Source organism: Salmo trutta, chromosome 13, assembly GCF_901001165.1.
Source record: "Salmo trutta chromosome 13, fSalTru1.1, whole genome shotgun sequence".
In the NCBI taxonomy this organism is placed as follows: Eukaryota; Metazoa; Chordata; class Actinopteri; order Salmoniformes; family Salmonidae; genus Salmo; species Salmo trutta.
The window spans coordinates 32,048,226-32,063,225 of record NC_042969.1 but is presented as its reverse complement, the minus strand read 5'-3'; the positions used below and the strand labels follow the sequence as shown (position 1 = coordinate 32,063,225).

The following is a 15,000-nucleotide window of genomic DNA, read 5'->3' as shown; positions in this document are numbered from 1 at the left end:
CCTCCCTCGCTCTCTCTCTCTCTTCCTCTCCCTCTCTCTCACTCACTCCGTCCTCCCCCTTTTCTCTCTCTCTCCACCCAAACTCTCTCCCTCTCTCTTTCCTCTCTGCTCTCTATTTCTCTACCCCCCCTCTCTCTCCCTCCCTCTCTTCCCTTGTTCCTTGTCTCCAGTTGATAAGCGGAGGATCTATTGTCAGCGCTGAGGCAGTATGGGACCATGTGACCATGGCCGACCGAGAGTTGGCGTTTAAGGCCGGTGATGTCATCAAGGTGCTGGACGCGTCCAATAAGGACTGGTGGTGGGGTCAGATTGACGAGGAGGAGGGGTGGTTCCCCGCCAGCTTCGTACGGGTGAGTTAGTGATACCACACGTCACCCTGGTCTTCTGACTACCCAGATTCACACTCTACACATGTAGGATCTTCATTTGAGCCTGTTTGCTACAGCAGGAAAATAATCCTGCAGTAACAGGAAATGTGAATTATTATGTGGATTATAATTAATGGACATTTTTGTAGAGATTAATACATTTTTCATGAGGGAAAATCAAGTCAAAATATAAATGACAAAGTTTTAAGTTTTAAGTTCTCCTGCAACGGGGTGATCAAATAAAGATCCTACATCTGTAGGGCAAAGCCGAGCCAAGCCAAGCCGAGCCAAGCTATACTGGCCTGGCCTGGTAACGCATCTACTTTAGTAGCTGAAACCTTGCTGAACAGTGTGAAATCCAAGCCGGCACAGTGCACTTCCTGTTAGCTTCATACATTACCTGGTAAAGGCTACACACACTACAGCTAAAGAGTTCATACGCTACCTAGTAAACACTTCATACTTAACTGAGTAAAGACTCCATACATTACCAAGTCAAGGCTTTCTCCAGACTTCCCAATGGCCATCCCAACCCTGACGACTCCATGTCCAGGGGCTGAACTGATTTCTCCCCACCACCCCTACCTCTCCATCCAGTGGGTCGATCCAGGCATTGAGTGAACCGGTGTGTTTCTGTCATTCTTTCTCTCTAAGGTCGAACCCCACCCTCCTCAACCCCAAACAAAACAGCTTTTCTATATCAACCCCATAGCAACTCCTCGGTTCCAAAACACTACGTCTAAGGTGCGTTTTCCCAACGTCATCAATCAACCATCCAGCCATACTCCACCCACCACCCACCGCCTCAGTCTGCCAACGCCACGTCTCCCTCACATTACCCAACCAATCAACCATCCAGCCATACTCCACCCACCACCCACCGCCTCAGTCTGCCAACGCCACGTCTCCCACACATTACCCAACCAATCAACCATCCAGCCATACTCCACCCACCACCCACCGCCTCAGTCTGCCAACACCACGTCTGCCACACATTACCCAACCAATCAACCATCCAGCCATACTCCACCCACCACCCACCGCCTCAGTCTGCCAACACCACGTCTCCCACACATTACCCAACCAATCAACCATCCAGCCATACTCCACCCACCACCCACCGCCTCAGTCTGCCAACACCACGTCTCCCTCACATTACCCAACCAATCAACCATCCAGCCATACTCCACCCACCACCCACCGCCTCAGTCTGCCAACACCACGTCTCCCTCACATTACCCAACCAATCAACCATCCAGCCATACTCCACCCACCACCCACCACCTCAGTCTGCCAACACCACGTCTCCCTCACATTACCCAACCAATCAACCATCCAGCCATACTCCACCCACCACCCACCGCCTCAGTCTGCCAACACCACGTCTCCCTCACATTACCCAACCAATCAACCATCCAGCCATACTCCACCCACCACCCACCGCCTCAGTCTGCCAACACCACGTCTCCCTCACATTACCCAACCAATCAACCATCCAGCCATACTCCACCCACCACCCACCGCCTCAGTCTGCCAACACCACGTCTCCCTCACATTACCCAACCAATCAACCAACGCACATCTAACGTTTCCAGAACCTCAGTCACAACATTGGGAATCATCACAACAGGATATTTTATAGAGAAGTTACAGCCTTTCATTTTTTTAACTTCTTTTTTTATATATTACAATTTTTACTCTTTTTCTAGTTTGTTTATAACTGAGTCTTCGTACCGCAGTCTTCTCCTCCATGTGCGTCCCAAATGGCACCCTTTTTACCGATATAGTGGTTGAAAGTAGTGCACTATAAAGGGAATATGGTACAATTTGGGAGCACCCTCTTCCACAGTAGCACCAGTTGTATCCACCCGTTTCTCTGCTTGTTGTTGTGAAGCTGCATGGCGTCGTGTGTTTGGCATTACAACCGTCACCTCTTAGATGTTCAGTAGGCACACAGTGTTTCATCATCAGGTGTTGGTTTAGCTACTGTACCAGGCATCTGATCACCTCTAACCTACCTCAAGCTGAGCTGTGTGTTTTTGTATGTATGTGTGTGTGTGTGTGTGTGTGTGTGTGTGTGTGTGTGTGTGTGTGTGTGTGTGTGTGTGTCTACAGCTCAATGCTGGAACAAAGAGCCCCCCTGACTCTCTCTCTCTCTCTGTCCCTCTGTCTACTCTCCTCTGAGCCCCAGCGCTGCCAACTACAACCTGAAACTGGAACAAGTGATTAAAAGATGTCTGGAAGAGGAAGAGATGAACTAAGGGATGTGATGTTTTCTGTGTTAAAGCCCTCTGATAGTAGTATGTAGTCATCATTTTATCTCCCATTCAGGAGTGTGTGTGTTGGTCTCCTCAGCTGTGGGTGAACCAGGAGGATGGGGGGGTGGAGCCTGTGGAGGGGACCAGTGAAATGGCTAACGGTCACCTGGATCCGACCAACGACTGCCTGTGTCTGGGCTCGCCGCTTCAGAACCGTGACCAGATGAGAGCCAACGTCATTAATGAGATCATGAGCACAGAGAGACACTACATCAAACACCTCAAGGACATCTGTGAGGTACACACACATACATACGTGCACACGCATAAACACACACCTACTCGCACACTTGGTGAAAACGCATGCATGCACACACACACACACACACACACACACACACACACACACACACACACACACACACACAAACCGACAAACACACACACACACACATGCAGGGGTATGATCTCTCTTGGAACAGTAGTCTAACTGTGGTGAATTGATTATAGCAGTAGTGTTACTGTGGTGAATTGATTATAGCAGTAGTGTTACTGTGGTGAATTGATTATAGCAGTAGTGTTACTGTGGTGAATTGATTATAGCAGTAGTGTTACTGTGGTGAATTGATTATAGCAGTAGTTTTACTGTGGTGAATTGATTATAGCAGTAGTGTTACTGTGGTGAATTGATTATAGCAGTAGTGTTACTGTGGTGAATTGATTATAGCAGTAGTGTTACTGTGGTGAATTGATTATAGCAGTAGTTTTACTGTGGTGAATTGATTATAGCAGTAGTGTTACTGTGGTGAATTGATTATAGCAGTAGTGTTACTGTGGTGAATTGATTATAGCAGTAGTGTTACTGTGGTGAATTGATTATAGCAGTAGTGTTACTGTGGTGAATTGATTATAGCAGTAGTGTTACTGTGGTGAATTGATTATAGCAGTAGTGTTACTGTGGTGAATTGATTAAAACTAGACTCAATCTGCTTTCATGATTCTCTCCAGGGATATATGGGAGAGTACAGGAAAATATGTTGAAATGTGGGAACACACACACCAGCACACACACACACACTCAGACACACACCAGCACACACACACACTCAGACACACACCAGCACACACACACACACACACAGACACACACCAGCACACACACACACTCAGACACACACCAGCACGCACACACACACTCAGACACACACCAGCACACACACACACACACACACTCAGACACACACACACACACACTCAGACACACACACACCAGCACACACACACACACTCGGACACACACCAGCACACACACACACACTCAGACACACACCAGCACACACACACACACTCAGACACACACCAGCACACACACACACTCAGACACACACCAGCACACACACACACTCAGACACACACCAGCACACACACACACACTCAGACACACACCAGCACACACACACACACACACACACTCAGACACACACACACCAGCACACACACACTCAGACACACACACACCAGCACACACACACACACACCAGCACACACACACACACTCTCAGACACACACACACACCAGCACACACACACACTCTCACACACACAAGCATGCGCACAGACACACGCACACACACACAATCCTTTGCTCATCCCCATCCTACTGTATGTATAAATCCCTTTCTTCCAGGGCTACCTACGTCAGTGTAGGAAGAGGGTAGACATGTTTAACGATGACCAGCTGAGGGTGATCTTTGGGAACATCGAGGACATCTACCGTTTCCAGATGGGCTTCGTTAGAGACCTGGAGAAACAATACAACAACGAGGAACCACACCTGTCTGAGATAGGACCCTGCTTTCTAGAACATGTAAGTTACTACCTAGATAGAACCCTGCTTTCTAGAACATGTAAGTTACTACCTAGATAGAACCCTGCTTTCTAGAACATGTAAGTTATTACTCAACACCAAGATGATAGTCAGATGGGAGCCGAGGGGATGGCTGCCGTTTTACGGGCTCCTGACCAGTTGTGCTATTTTGTGTGTTTTTTCACATTGTTTGTAACGTGTCTCAATCGCTGCAACTCCCCAACAGGCTCAGGACAGGCGAAAGTCGAGTCATGCGTCCCCCGAAACATGACCCGCCAAACCACGCTTCTTAACACCCGCCCGCATAACCCGGAATCCAGTCGCACCAATGTGTCGGAGGAAACACCATTCAACTGACGACCGGCCCTACACAAGGAGTCGCTAGAGCACGATGAGCCAAGTAAAGCCCCCCCACTACGCCACTCGGGAGGCCCCTATTTGTAACTTATTTTGTACATAATGTTGATGCTACTGTCTCTTATGACCAAAAAGAGCTTCTGGATGTCAGAACAGCGATTTCTCACCTCGAACTGGATAGAGATGTTTTCTTTAATGAGTCTGACGTGAAGAATATAATTTTGCTCCCAGACAAGGCCCAAATCCCCATCATTCGCATGAAGAAGATAAGGAACTATAGGGGACACAGATCAGAGTGCCTTGTGAGAATTCGTCGGCGAGTGTGTAACCGCCTCTACCATCCATTCTGTTGGCCAACGTGCAATCACTGGAGAATAAACTGGATGAGCTCCATTAAAGACTATCCTACCAACGGGACATTAAAAACTGTAACATCTCATGTTTCACCGAATCGTGGCTGAACGACGACATGGATAATATACAGTTGGCTGGGTTTTCCATGCATCAGCAGGACAGAACAGCTTTGTCTGGTAAGACGAAAAGTGGGAGTGTGTGTCAATGTCTAATATTAACGTAGTCTCAAGGTATTGCTCACCTGAGGTAGAGTACCTCATTATAAGCTGCAGACCACACTATCTACCAATCTATATTTTTCGTAACCATCTATTTACCACCAAAAACCGATGCTGGCACTAAGATCGCACTCAACTAGCTGTATAAGGCCATAAGCAAACCAGAAAATGTTCATCCAGAAGCAGGGCTCCTACTGGCCGGGGATGGTAATGCAGGTAAACTTAAATCTGTTTTACCTCATTTCTACCAGCATTTCACATGTGCAACCAGAGGGAAAAAACTCTAGACCACCTTTACCCCACACACAGAGACGCGTACAATGCTCTCCCTTGCCCTCCATTTGGAAAATTTGACCATAATTCTATCCTCCTGATTTCTGCTTACAAGCAAAAACTAAAGCAGGAAGTACCAGTGACTCGCTCAATACGGAAGTGGTCAGATGACGTGGATGCTAGGCTACAGGACTGTTTTGCTAGCACAGACTGGAATATGTTCCGGGATTCATCCAATGGCATTGAGGAGTATACCACCTCAGTCACCGGCTACATCAATAAGTGCATCGACGACGTCGTCCTCACAGTGACCGTACGTATATATCCCAACCAGAAGCCATGGATTACAGGCAACATCCGCACTGAGCTAAAGGCTGGAGCTGCCACTTTCATGGAGCTGAACACTAATTAAACACTTGAACACGCTTATAAGAAATCCTGCTATGCCCTCAGACGAACCATCAAACAGGAAAAGCGACAATACAGGACAAAGATTGAAGCCTACTACACCGGCTCTGATGCTCGTCGAATGTGGCAGGGCTTGCAAACAATTACGGACTACAAAGGGAAACCCTGCCGCGAGCTGCCCAGTGACACGAGCCTACCAGATGGGCTAAAGGCCTTTTATATTAGCTTCGAGGCAAGCAACACTGAAGCATGCATGAGAGCACCAGCTGTTCCAGATGACTGTGTGATCACGCTCTCCGTAGCCGATGTGAGCAAGACCTTTAAACAGGTCAACATTCACAAGGCCACATGGCCAGAAGGATAACCAGGACGTGTACTCAGAGCATGCATGGCCAACTGGCAAGTATCTTTACTGACATTTTTAAACTCTCCCTGACAGAGTCTGTAATACCTACATGTTTCAAGCAGACCACCCTAGTCCCTGTGCCCAAGAAAGTAAAGGTAACCTGCCTAAATGACTACAGCCCCGGAGCACTCACATCAGTAGCCATGATGTTCTTTGAAAGGCTGGCTATGTCTCACATCAACACCATTATCCCTGAAACCCTAGACCCACTCCAATTTGCATTACGCCACTACAGATCCACAGATGACGCAATCTCAATCGCACTCCACACTGCCCTTTCTCAACTGCACAAATGTGTGAATTCTGTTCATTGACTACAGCTCAGCATTCAACACCATAGTGCCCACAAAGCTCATCACTAAGCTAAGGACCCAGGGACTAAACACCTCCCTCTGCAACTGGATCCTGGACTTCCTGACGAGCGGCCCCCAAGCTGGTAAGGGTAGGCAACAACACATCTGCCACGCTGATCCTCAACCCGGGGGCCCCTCAAGGGTTAAGTCGCCTCCTTTACTCCCTGTTCACCCACGACTACGTGACTAAGCACGACTCCAACACTATCATTAAGTTTGCTGACGACACAACGGTGGTAGGCCTGATTCCCGACAACGATGAGACAGGCTATAGGGAGGAGGTCAGAGATCTGGCAGTGTGATGCCAGGACAACAACCTCTCCCTCAACGTGAGCAAGACATAGGAGATGATTGGGGACTACAGAAAAAGGATGGCCGAACACACCCCCATTCACATCAATGGGGCTGTAGTGGAGTGGGGCGAGAGTTTCAAGATCCTTGGTGTACACCTCACCAACCAACTATCATGGTCCAAACACACCAAGAAAGTCATGAAGAGGACACGACAATGCCTTTTCCCCCTCAGGAGACTGAAAAGACTTGGCATGGGTGCCCAGATACTCAAAAAGTTCTACAGCTGCACCATCGAGAGCATCCTGACCGGTTGCATCACCGCCTGGTATGGCAACTGCTCGGCATCAGACCATAAGGCACTACAGAGGGTAGTGCGAACGGCCCAGTACATCACTTGGGCCAAGCTTCCTGACATCCAGGACTTATATACTAGGCGGTGTCAGAGGAAGGCCCTAAAAATTGTCAATGACTCCAGTTACCCAAGTCATAGACTGTTCTCTTTGCTACCGCACGGCAAGTGGTACCGGAGCACCAAGTCTAGGTCCGAAAGGTTCCTCAAGTCTAGGTTCAAAAGGTTCCTTAACAGCTTCCTGACGGGTCGCCCCCAGGTGGTAAGGGTAGGTAACAACACATCCGCCACGCTGATCCTTAACACGGGGGCTCCTCAGGGGTGCATGCTCAGTCCCCTCCTGTACTCCCTGTTCACTCATGACTGCATGGCCAGGCACGACTCCAACACCATCATCAAGTTTGCCGATGACACAACAGTGGTAGGCCTGATCACCGACAACAATGAGACAACCTATAGGGAGGTCAGAGATCTGGCCGTGTGGTGCCAGGGCAACAACCGCTCCTTCAATGTGATCAAGACAAAGGAGATGATTTGCCTGGTATGGCAATTGCTTGGCCTCCAACACTACAGAGGGTACATCACTGGGGTCAAGCCTCCTGCCATCCAGGACCTCTATACCAGGCGGTATCAGAGGAAGGCCCTAAAAATTGTCGAAGACTCCAGCCACCCTAGTCATAGACTGTCCTTTCTGCTAACACATGGCAAGCGGTACCGGAGCGCCAAGTCTAGGTCCAAAAGGCTCCTTAGCATCTTCTACCCCCAAGCCATAAGACTCCTGAACAGCTAATCAAAGGGCTACCCAGAACCCTCTTTTACGCTGCTGCTACTCTATTATCTATGCATAGTCACTTTAACTCTACCTACATGTACATATTACCTCAATTACCTCAACTAACCGGTGCCCCCACACATTGACTCTGTACCAGTACCCCCTGCATATAGCCTCGCTACTGTTATTTTACTGCTGCTGTTTAATTATTTGTTACTTTTAGTTTCTATTTTTTACAAAACACTTATTTTCTTAAAACATCTTAAGCATTGTTGTTTCAGGGCTTGTAAGTACCGTAATTTCCGGACTATTAAGCGCACCTGAATATAAGCCGCGCCCACTGAATTTAAAAAAATATATTATTTTGAACATAAATAAGCCGCACATGTCTATAAGCCGCAGGTGCCTACCGGTATATTGAAACAAATGAACTTTACACAGGCTTTAACGAAACACGGCTTGTAACAAAAATAAATAGGCTTTAACGAAACACGGCTTGTAACAAAAATAAATAGGCTTTAACGAAACACGGCTTGTAACAAAAAATAAAAAATTAGCAGTAAGATTTAGTTGTCTTTTTGCACTGAGTCAATTCCTCACGCTGCTGTTTCCAACGTCTTATCATCGACTCATTAAGACCAAGCTCCCGTGCAGCAGCTCTATTTCCTTTTCCAACAGCCAGATCAATCGCCTTCAACTTGAAAACTGCATCATATGCATTTCTCCATGTCTTTGCCATGATGAGGGTGACAAAATGACTACCGTAATCAGAATGATGGGAAGTTTGAGAGTGCTCGATTTAATCTAAACAGTAAACCAAAAAGTTGTTTGACCTTAACCCGTTCGGCAATTTCATTGGTCTAATGAAAGCTTCATGCCGCCAAAAAACTGAGCACGTCACAGAATGTGGTTTTTTGGAGAAAAAAAAATTGAAAGCGGGAAAAATCCATACATTAGCCACGTCATTGTTTAAGCCGCGAGGCTCAAAGTGTGGGAAAAAAGTTGCGGCTTATAGTCCGGAATTTACGGTAAGCATTTCACTGTAAGATCTACACCTGTTGTATTCGGCGCATGTGACAAACACACATTTGATTTAATTTGATTTGAAGATAGAAGCCTGCTGAACAACCATGTGATACCTGCAGCAGGACTTATTGTCTCAAATCACAAATTAATCATCTCCTCATCTCCTCCATTGTTGTTTTGTCCCACAGCAAGATGGCTTCTGGATCTACTCTGAGTACTGTAACAACCACCTGGATGCGTGTATGGAGCTGTTCAAGCTGATGAGAGACGGGAGGTACCAGCACTTCTTCGAGGCCTGTCGCCTGCTGCAGCAGATGATCGACATCGCTATCGACGGCTTCCTCCTCACACCCGTACAGAAGATCTGCAAATACCCCCTGCAGCTGGCCGAGCTGCTTAAATACACCGCACAGGAACACAGGTAGGATTACACACACACACGTAGTCAGTCATTCAGCTGTGTTTGTCTCATCCGGCTCCAGGTCATTCACAAATCACACTCTCACAGCCAGACAGGGGCAGGGGCCAACACTCTTAACTCTCTCTGCCAGATATCTGTGTCTCTGTCTGACTTTATCTATCTCTCTGTTTGTCTCTCTGTCTGTCTCTCTCTCTGTCTCTCTGTCTGTCTCTCTGTCTGTCTGTCTCTCTGTCTCTCTGTCTCTCTGTTTGTCTGTCTCTATGTCTCTCTCCCTGTCTCTCTTTCTATGTCTGTCTGTCTGTCTGTCTGTCTGTCTGTCTGTCTCTCTCTCTCTCTGTCTGTCTCTCGCTCTGTCTGTCTCTCGCTCTGTCTGTTTTTCTGTCTGTCTGTCTGTCTCTCTCTCTAGCTGTATGTCTCTCTGTCTGTCTCTCTCTCTGTCTCACTATCTGTTTCTCTCTCTGTCTGTCTCCCTGTCTGTTTCTCTCTCTGTCTGTTTCACTCTCTGTCTGTCTTAGTCTTTTTCTCTCTCTGTCTCTCAGTCTGTCTAACCCTCAGTCTGTGAGGAGTGTGTGAAGGTGTAGTGTGTTATGTGTCTGCAAGATGGAGGATAGGGCTGTTTCCACAGATAGACACAAAACACACAGACACACACACAAACACACACACATACTAACACACACATTGATCTGGCACACACAAACCTGTAGCAATAGCGACTGCTGTAAGGTGTGATTCATCCTCCTGAAATGACCTGTGTTCTGTCTCCATAGTGACTATCGCTACGTGGTGGTTGTAATGTCTGTTCTGTCTCCATGGTGACTATCGCTACGTGGTGGTTGTAATGTCTGTTCTGTCTCCATAGTGACTATCGCTACGTGGTGGTTGTAATGTCTGTTCTGTCTCCATGGTGACTATCGCTACGTGGTGGTTGTAATGTCTGTTCTGTCTCCATAGTGACTATCGCTACGTGGTGGTTGTAATGTCTGTTCTGTCTCCATGGTGACTATCGCTACGTGGTGGTTGTAATGTCTGTTCTGTCTCCATAGTGACTATCGCTACGTGGTGGTTGTAATGTCTGTTCTGTCTCCATGGTGACTATCGCTATGTGGTGGTTGTAATGTCTGTTCTGTCTCCATAGTGACTATCACTACGTGGTGGTTGTAATGTGTGTTCTGTCTCCATAGTGACTATCGCTACGTGGTGGTTGTAATGTCTGTTCTGTCTCCATAGTGATTATCGCTACGTGGTGGTTGTAATGTCTGTTCTGTCTCCACAGTGACTATCGCTACGTGGTGGTTGTAATGTGTGTTCTGTCTCCATAGTGACTATCGCTACGTGGTGGTTGTAATGTCTGTTCTGTCTCCATGGTGGCTATCGCTACGTGGTGGTTGTAATGTCTGTTCTGTCTCCATAGTGACTATCGCTACGTGGTCGTTGTAATGTCTGTTCTGTCTCCATGGTGACTATCGCTACGTGGTGGTTGTAATGTCTGTTCTGTCTCCATGGTGACTATCGCTACGTGGTGGTTGTAATGTCTGTTCTGTCTCCATGGTGACTATCGCTACGTGGTGGTTGTAATGTCTGTTCTGTCTCCACAGTGACTATCGCTACGTGGTGGTTGTAATGTGTGTTTTGTCTCCATGGTGACTATTGCTACGTGGTGGTTGTAATGTGTGTTCTGTCTCCATAGTGACTATCGCTACGTGGTGGTTGTAATGTCTGTTCTGTATCCATGGTGACTATCGCTGCGTGGTGGTTGTAATGTGTGTTCTGTCTCCATAGTGACAATCACTACGTGGTGGTTGTAATGTCTGTTCTGTCTCCATGGTGACTATCGCTATGTGGTGGTTGTAATGTCTGTTCTGTCTCCATGGTGACTATCGCTACATGGTGGTTTTCATGTGTGTTCTGTCTCCATAGTGACGATCGCTACGTGGTGGTTGTAATGTCTGTTCTGTCTCCATAGTGACTATCGCTACGTGGTGGTTGTAATGTCTGTTCTGTCTCCATAGTGACTATCGCTACGTGGCAGCGGCGCTGGCGGTGATGCGTAACGTCACTCAGCAGATCAATGAGAGGAAGAGGAGGCTGGAGAACATTGACAAGATCGCCCAATGGCAGGCCTCCGTCCTGGACTGGGAGGTACATACTGTACACCACTCGGAATTAACCGACCCTCAACGGAGTGTGTGTGTGTTTAAAACAAGCGTCTTTAGGGCCTTGAATAGAGATAAATAAAGCAATGTATTATTATTGTCGACAGGGTGATGACATCCTGGACCGGAGCTCAGAGTTGATCTATACAGGAGAAATGTCTTGGATCTACCAGCCCTATGGACGCAGTCAGCAACGGGTCTTCTTCCTCTTTGATCATCAGCTGGTCCTCTGTAAGAAGGTATGAAACCTCCCCTCTCTGTCCTGCTCCAAACCAGTTCAGGTATATGTAGAGGTATGAAACCTCCCCTCTCTGTCCTGCTCCAAACCAGTTCAGGTATATGTAGAATGTATGAAACCTCCCCTCTCTGTCCTGCTCCAAACCAGTTCAGGTATATGTAAAAGGTATGAAACCTCCCCTCTCTGTCCTGCTCCAAACCAGTTCAGGTATATGTGGAAGGTATGAAACCTCCCCTCTCTGTCCTGCTCCAAACCAGTTCAGGTATATGTAAAAGGTATGAAACCTCCCCTCTCTGTCCTGCTCCAAACCAGTTACGGTATATGTAGAAGGTATGAAAACCTCCCCTCTCTGTCCTGAAACCTCCTCTCTCTTTCCACACACACACACACACACACACACACACACACACACACACACACACACACACACACACACACACACACACACACACACACACTGCTCAGGGATGTCTGCGGGACATGCTTAATTATGAATCCCTCATCTATGTTCTTGAGTTTCTTATTCACAATGTGCAACACAACATGTCTAATGGCTGCCCTCAGGGCGTGTTTGTGGCCTGTTGCATGCTCCTCTCTCTTCCTTTATTCTTTCCTCCTCTCATCCTCTCATCCTCTCCTCCTCTCCTCCTCTCCTTCCCCTTTCTCCTCCTCTGCTCCTCTCATCCTCTCCTCCTCTCCTTCCCTTTCTCCTCCTCTCCTCCTCTCCTCCTCTCCTTCTCTCCTCCTCTCATCCTCTCATCCTCTCCTCCTCTCCTCCTCTCCTTCCCCTTTCTCTTCCTCTCCTCCTCTCCTCCTCTCCTTCTCTCCTCCTTTCCTCCTCTCATCCTCTCCTCCTCTCCTCCTCTCATCCTCTCATCCTCTCCTCCACTCCTCCTCTCCTTCCGTTCTCTCCTCCTCTCCTCTCCTCCTCTCCTTCCCTTCTCCTCTCCTCCTCTCATCTTCTCCTCCTCATCATCTCCTCCTCTCTGCCTCTCCTCCTCTCCTTCTCTCCTTCACTCCTCCTCTCCTCCTCTCTTCCTCTCCTCCTCTCCTTCTCTCCTCCTCCTCTCAAATCTCCTTCTCTCCTTTCATCCTCTCATCCTCTCATCCTTAACAGTACTTGGAGACCAGACACATCTGATCTCAACAGGCTAATTTACTGAATCATGCTGGGACATGGATTCTCTCTATTTTAAATACACTATATATACAAATGTAAACTCAGCAAAAAAAAGAAATGTCCTCTCACTGTCAACTGCGTTTATTTTCAGTAAACTTAACACGTGTACATATTTGTATGAACTTAACAAGATTCAACTACTGAGACATAAACTGAACAAGTTCCACAGACATTTGGCTAACAGAAATTGAATAATGTGTCCCTGAACAAAGGGGGGGTCAAAATCAAAAGTAACAGTCAGTATCTGGTGTGGCCAGTGTGCAGTGCATCTCCTCCTCATGGACTGCACCAGATTTGCCAGTTCTTGCTGTGAGATGTTACCCCACTCTTCCACCAAGGCACTTGCAAGTTCCCGGACATTTCTGGCCCTAGTCCTCCGATCCAACAGGTCCCAGACGTGCTCAATGGGATTGAGATCCGGGCTCTTCGCTGGCCATGGCAGAACACTGACATTCCTGTCTTGCAGGAAATCACGCACAGAACGAGCAATATGGCTGGTGGCATTGTCATGCTGGAGGGTCATGTCAGGATGAGCCTGCAGGAAGGGTACCACATGACGGAGGAAGATGTCTCCCCTGTAACGCACAGCGTTGAGATTGGCTGCAATGACAACAAGCTCAGTCCGATGATGCTGTGACACACCGCCCCAGACCATGACGGACCCTCCACCTCCAAATCGATCCCGCTCCAGAGTACAGGCCTCGGTGTATCGCTCATTCCTTCGACGATAAACGCGAATCTGACCATCACCCCTGGTGAGACAAAACCGCAACTCATCAGGAAAGAACACTTTTTGCCAGTCCTGTCTGGTCCAGCAACAGTGGGTTTGTGCCCATAGGCGACGTTGTTGCCGGTGATGTCTGGTGAGCACCTGCCTTACAACAGGCCTACAAGTCCTCAGTCCAGCCTCTCTCAGTCTATTGCGGACAGTCTGAGCACTGATGGAGGGATTGTGAGTTCCTGGTGTAACTCGGGCAGTTGTTGTTGCCATCCTGTACCTGTCCCGCAGGTGTGATGTTCGGATGTACCGATCCTGTGCAGGTGTTGTTACACGTGGTCTGCCACTGCGAGGACGATTAGCTGTCCGTCCTGTCTGCCTGTAGCGCTGTCTTAGGCGTCTCACAGTACGGACATTGCAATTTATTTCCCTGGCCACATCTGCAGTCCTCATGCCTCCTTGCAGCATGCCTAAGGCATGTTCATGCAGATGAGCAGGGACCCTGGGCAACTTTCTTTTGGTGTTTTTCAGAGTCAGTAGAAAGGCCTCTTTAGTGTCCTAAGTTTTCATAACTGTGACCTTAACCGTCTGTAAGCTGTTAGTGTCTTAACGACCGTTCCACAGGTGCATGTTCATTAATTGTTTATGGTTCATTGAACAAGCATGGGAAACAGTGTTTAAACCCTTTACAATGAAGATCTGTGAAGTTATTTGGATTTTTACGAATTATCTTTGAAAGACAGGGTCCTGAAAAAGGGACGTTTCTTTTTTGTTGAGTTTATGTGGACACCCCTTCAAATTAGTGGATTCAGCTATTGCAGCCACACCCATTGCTGACAGGTGTATAAAATCGAGCACACAGCCATGCAATCGCCATAGATAAACATTGGCAGTAGAACGGCCTAACTGAAGAGCTCACTGACTTTCAACGTGGCACCGTCATAGGCTGCACCTTTCCAACAATTCAGTTTGTCAAATTTCTGC

At 47.7% G+C, this 15,000-nt stretch overlaps 1 protein-coding gene across 1 annotated transcript in view; it reads left to right on the top strand.

Moving 5' to 3' along the window:
• The window catches only part of LOC115205658 (rho guanine nucleotide exchange factor 9-like), a 35,566-nt gene that overhangs the window by 7,819 nt on the left and 12,747 nt on the right, over positions 1–15,000 (top strand). The window contains 6 exon segments of the mRNA XM_029771849.1: positions 171–350; positions 2,724–2,924; positions 4,314–4,493; positions 9,492–9,724; positions 11,737–11,866; positions 11,988–12,119. Of these exon segments, the coding sequence (XP_029627709.1) occupies positions 171–350; positions 2,724–2,924; positions 4,314–4,493; positions 9,492–9,724; positions 11,737–11,866; positions 11,988–12,119 (1,056 nt within the window).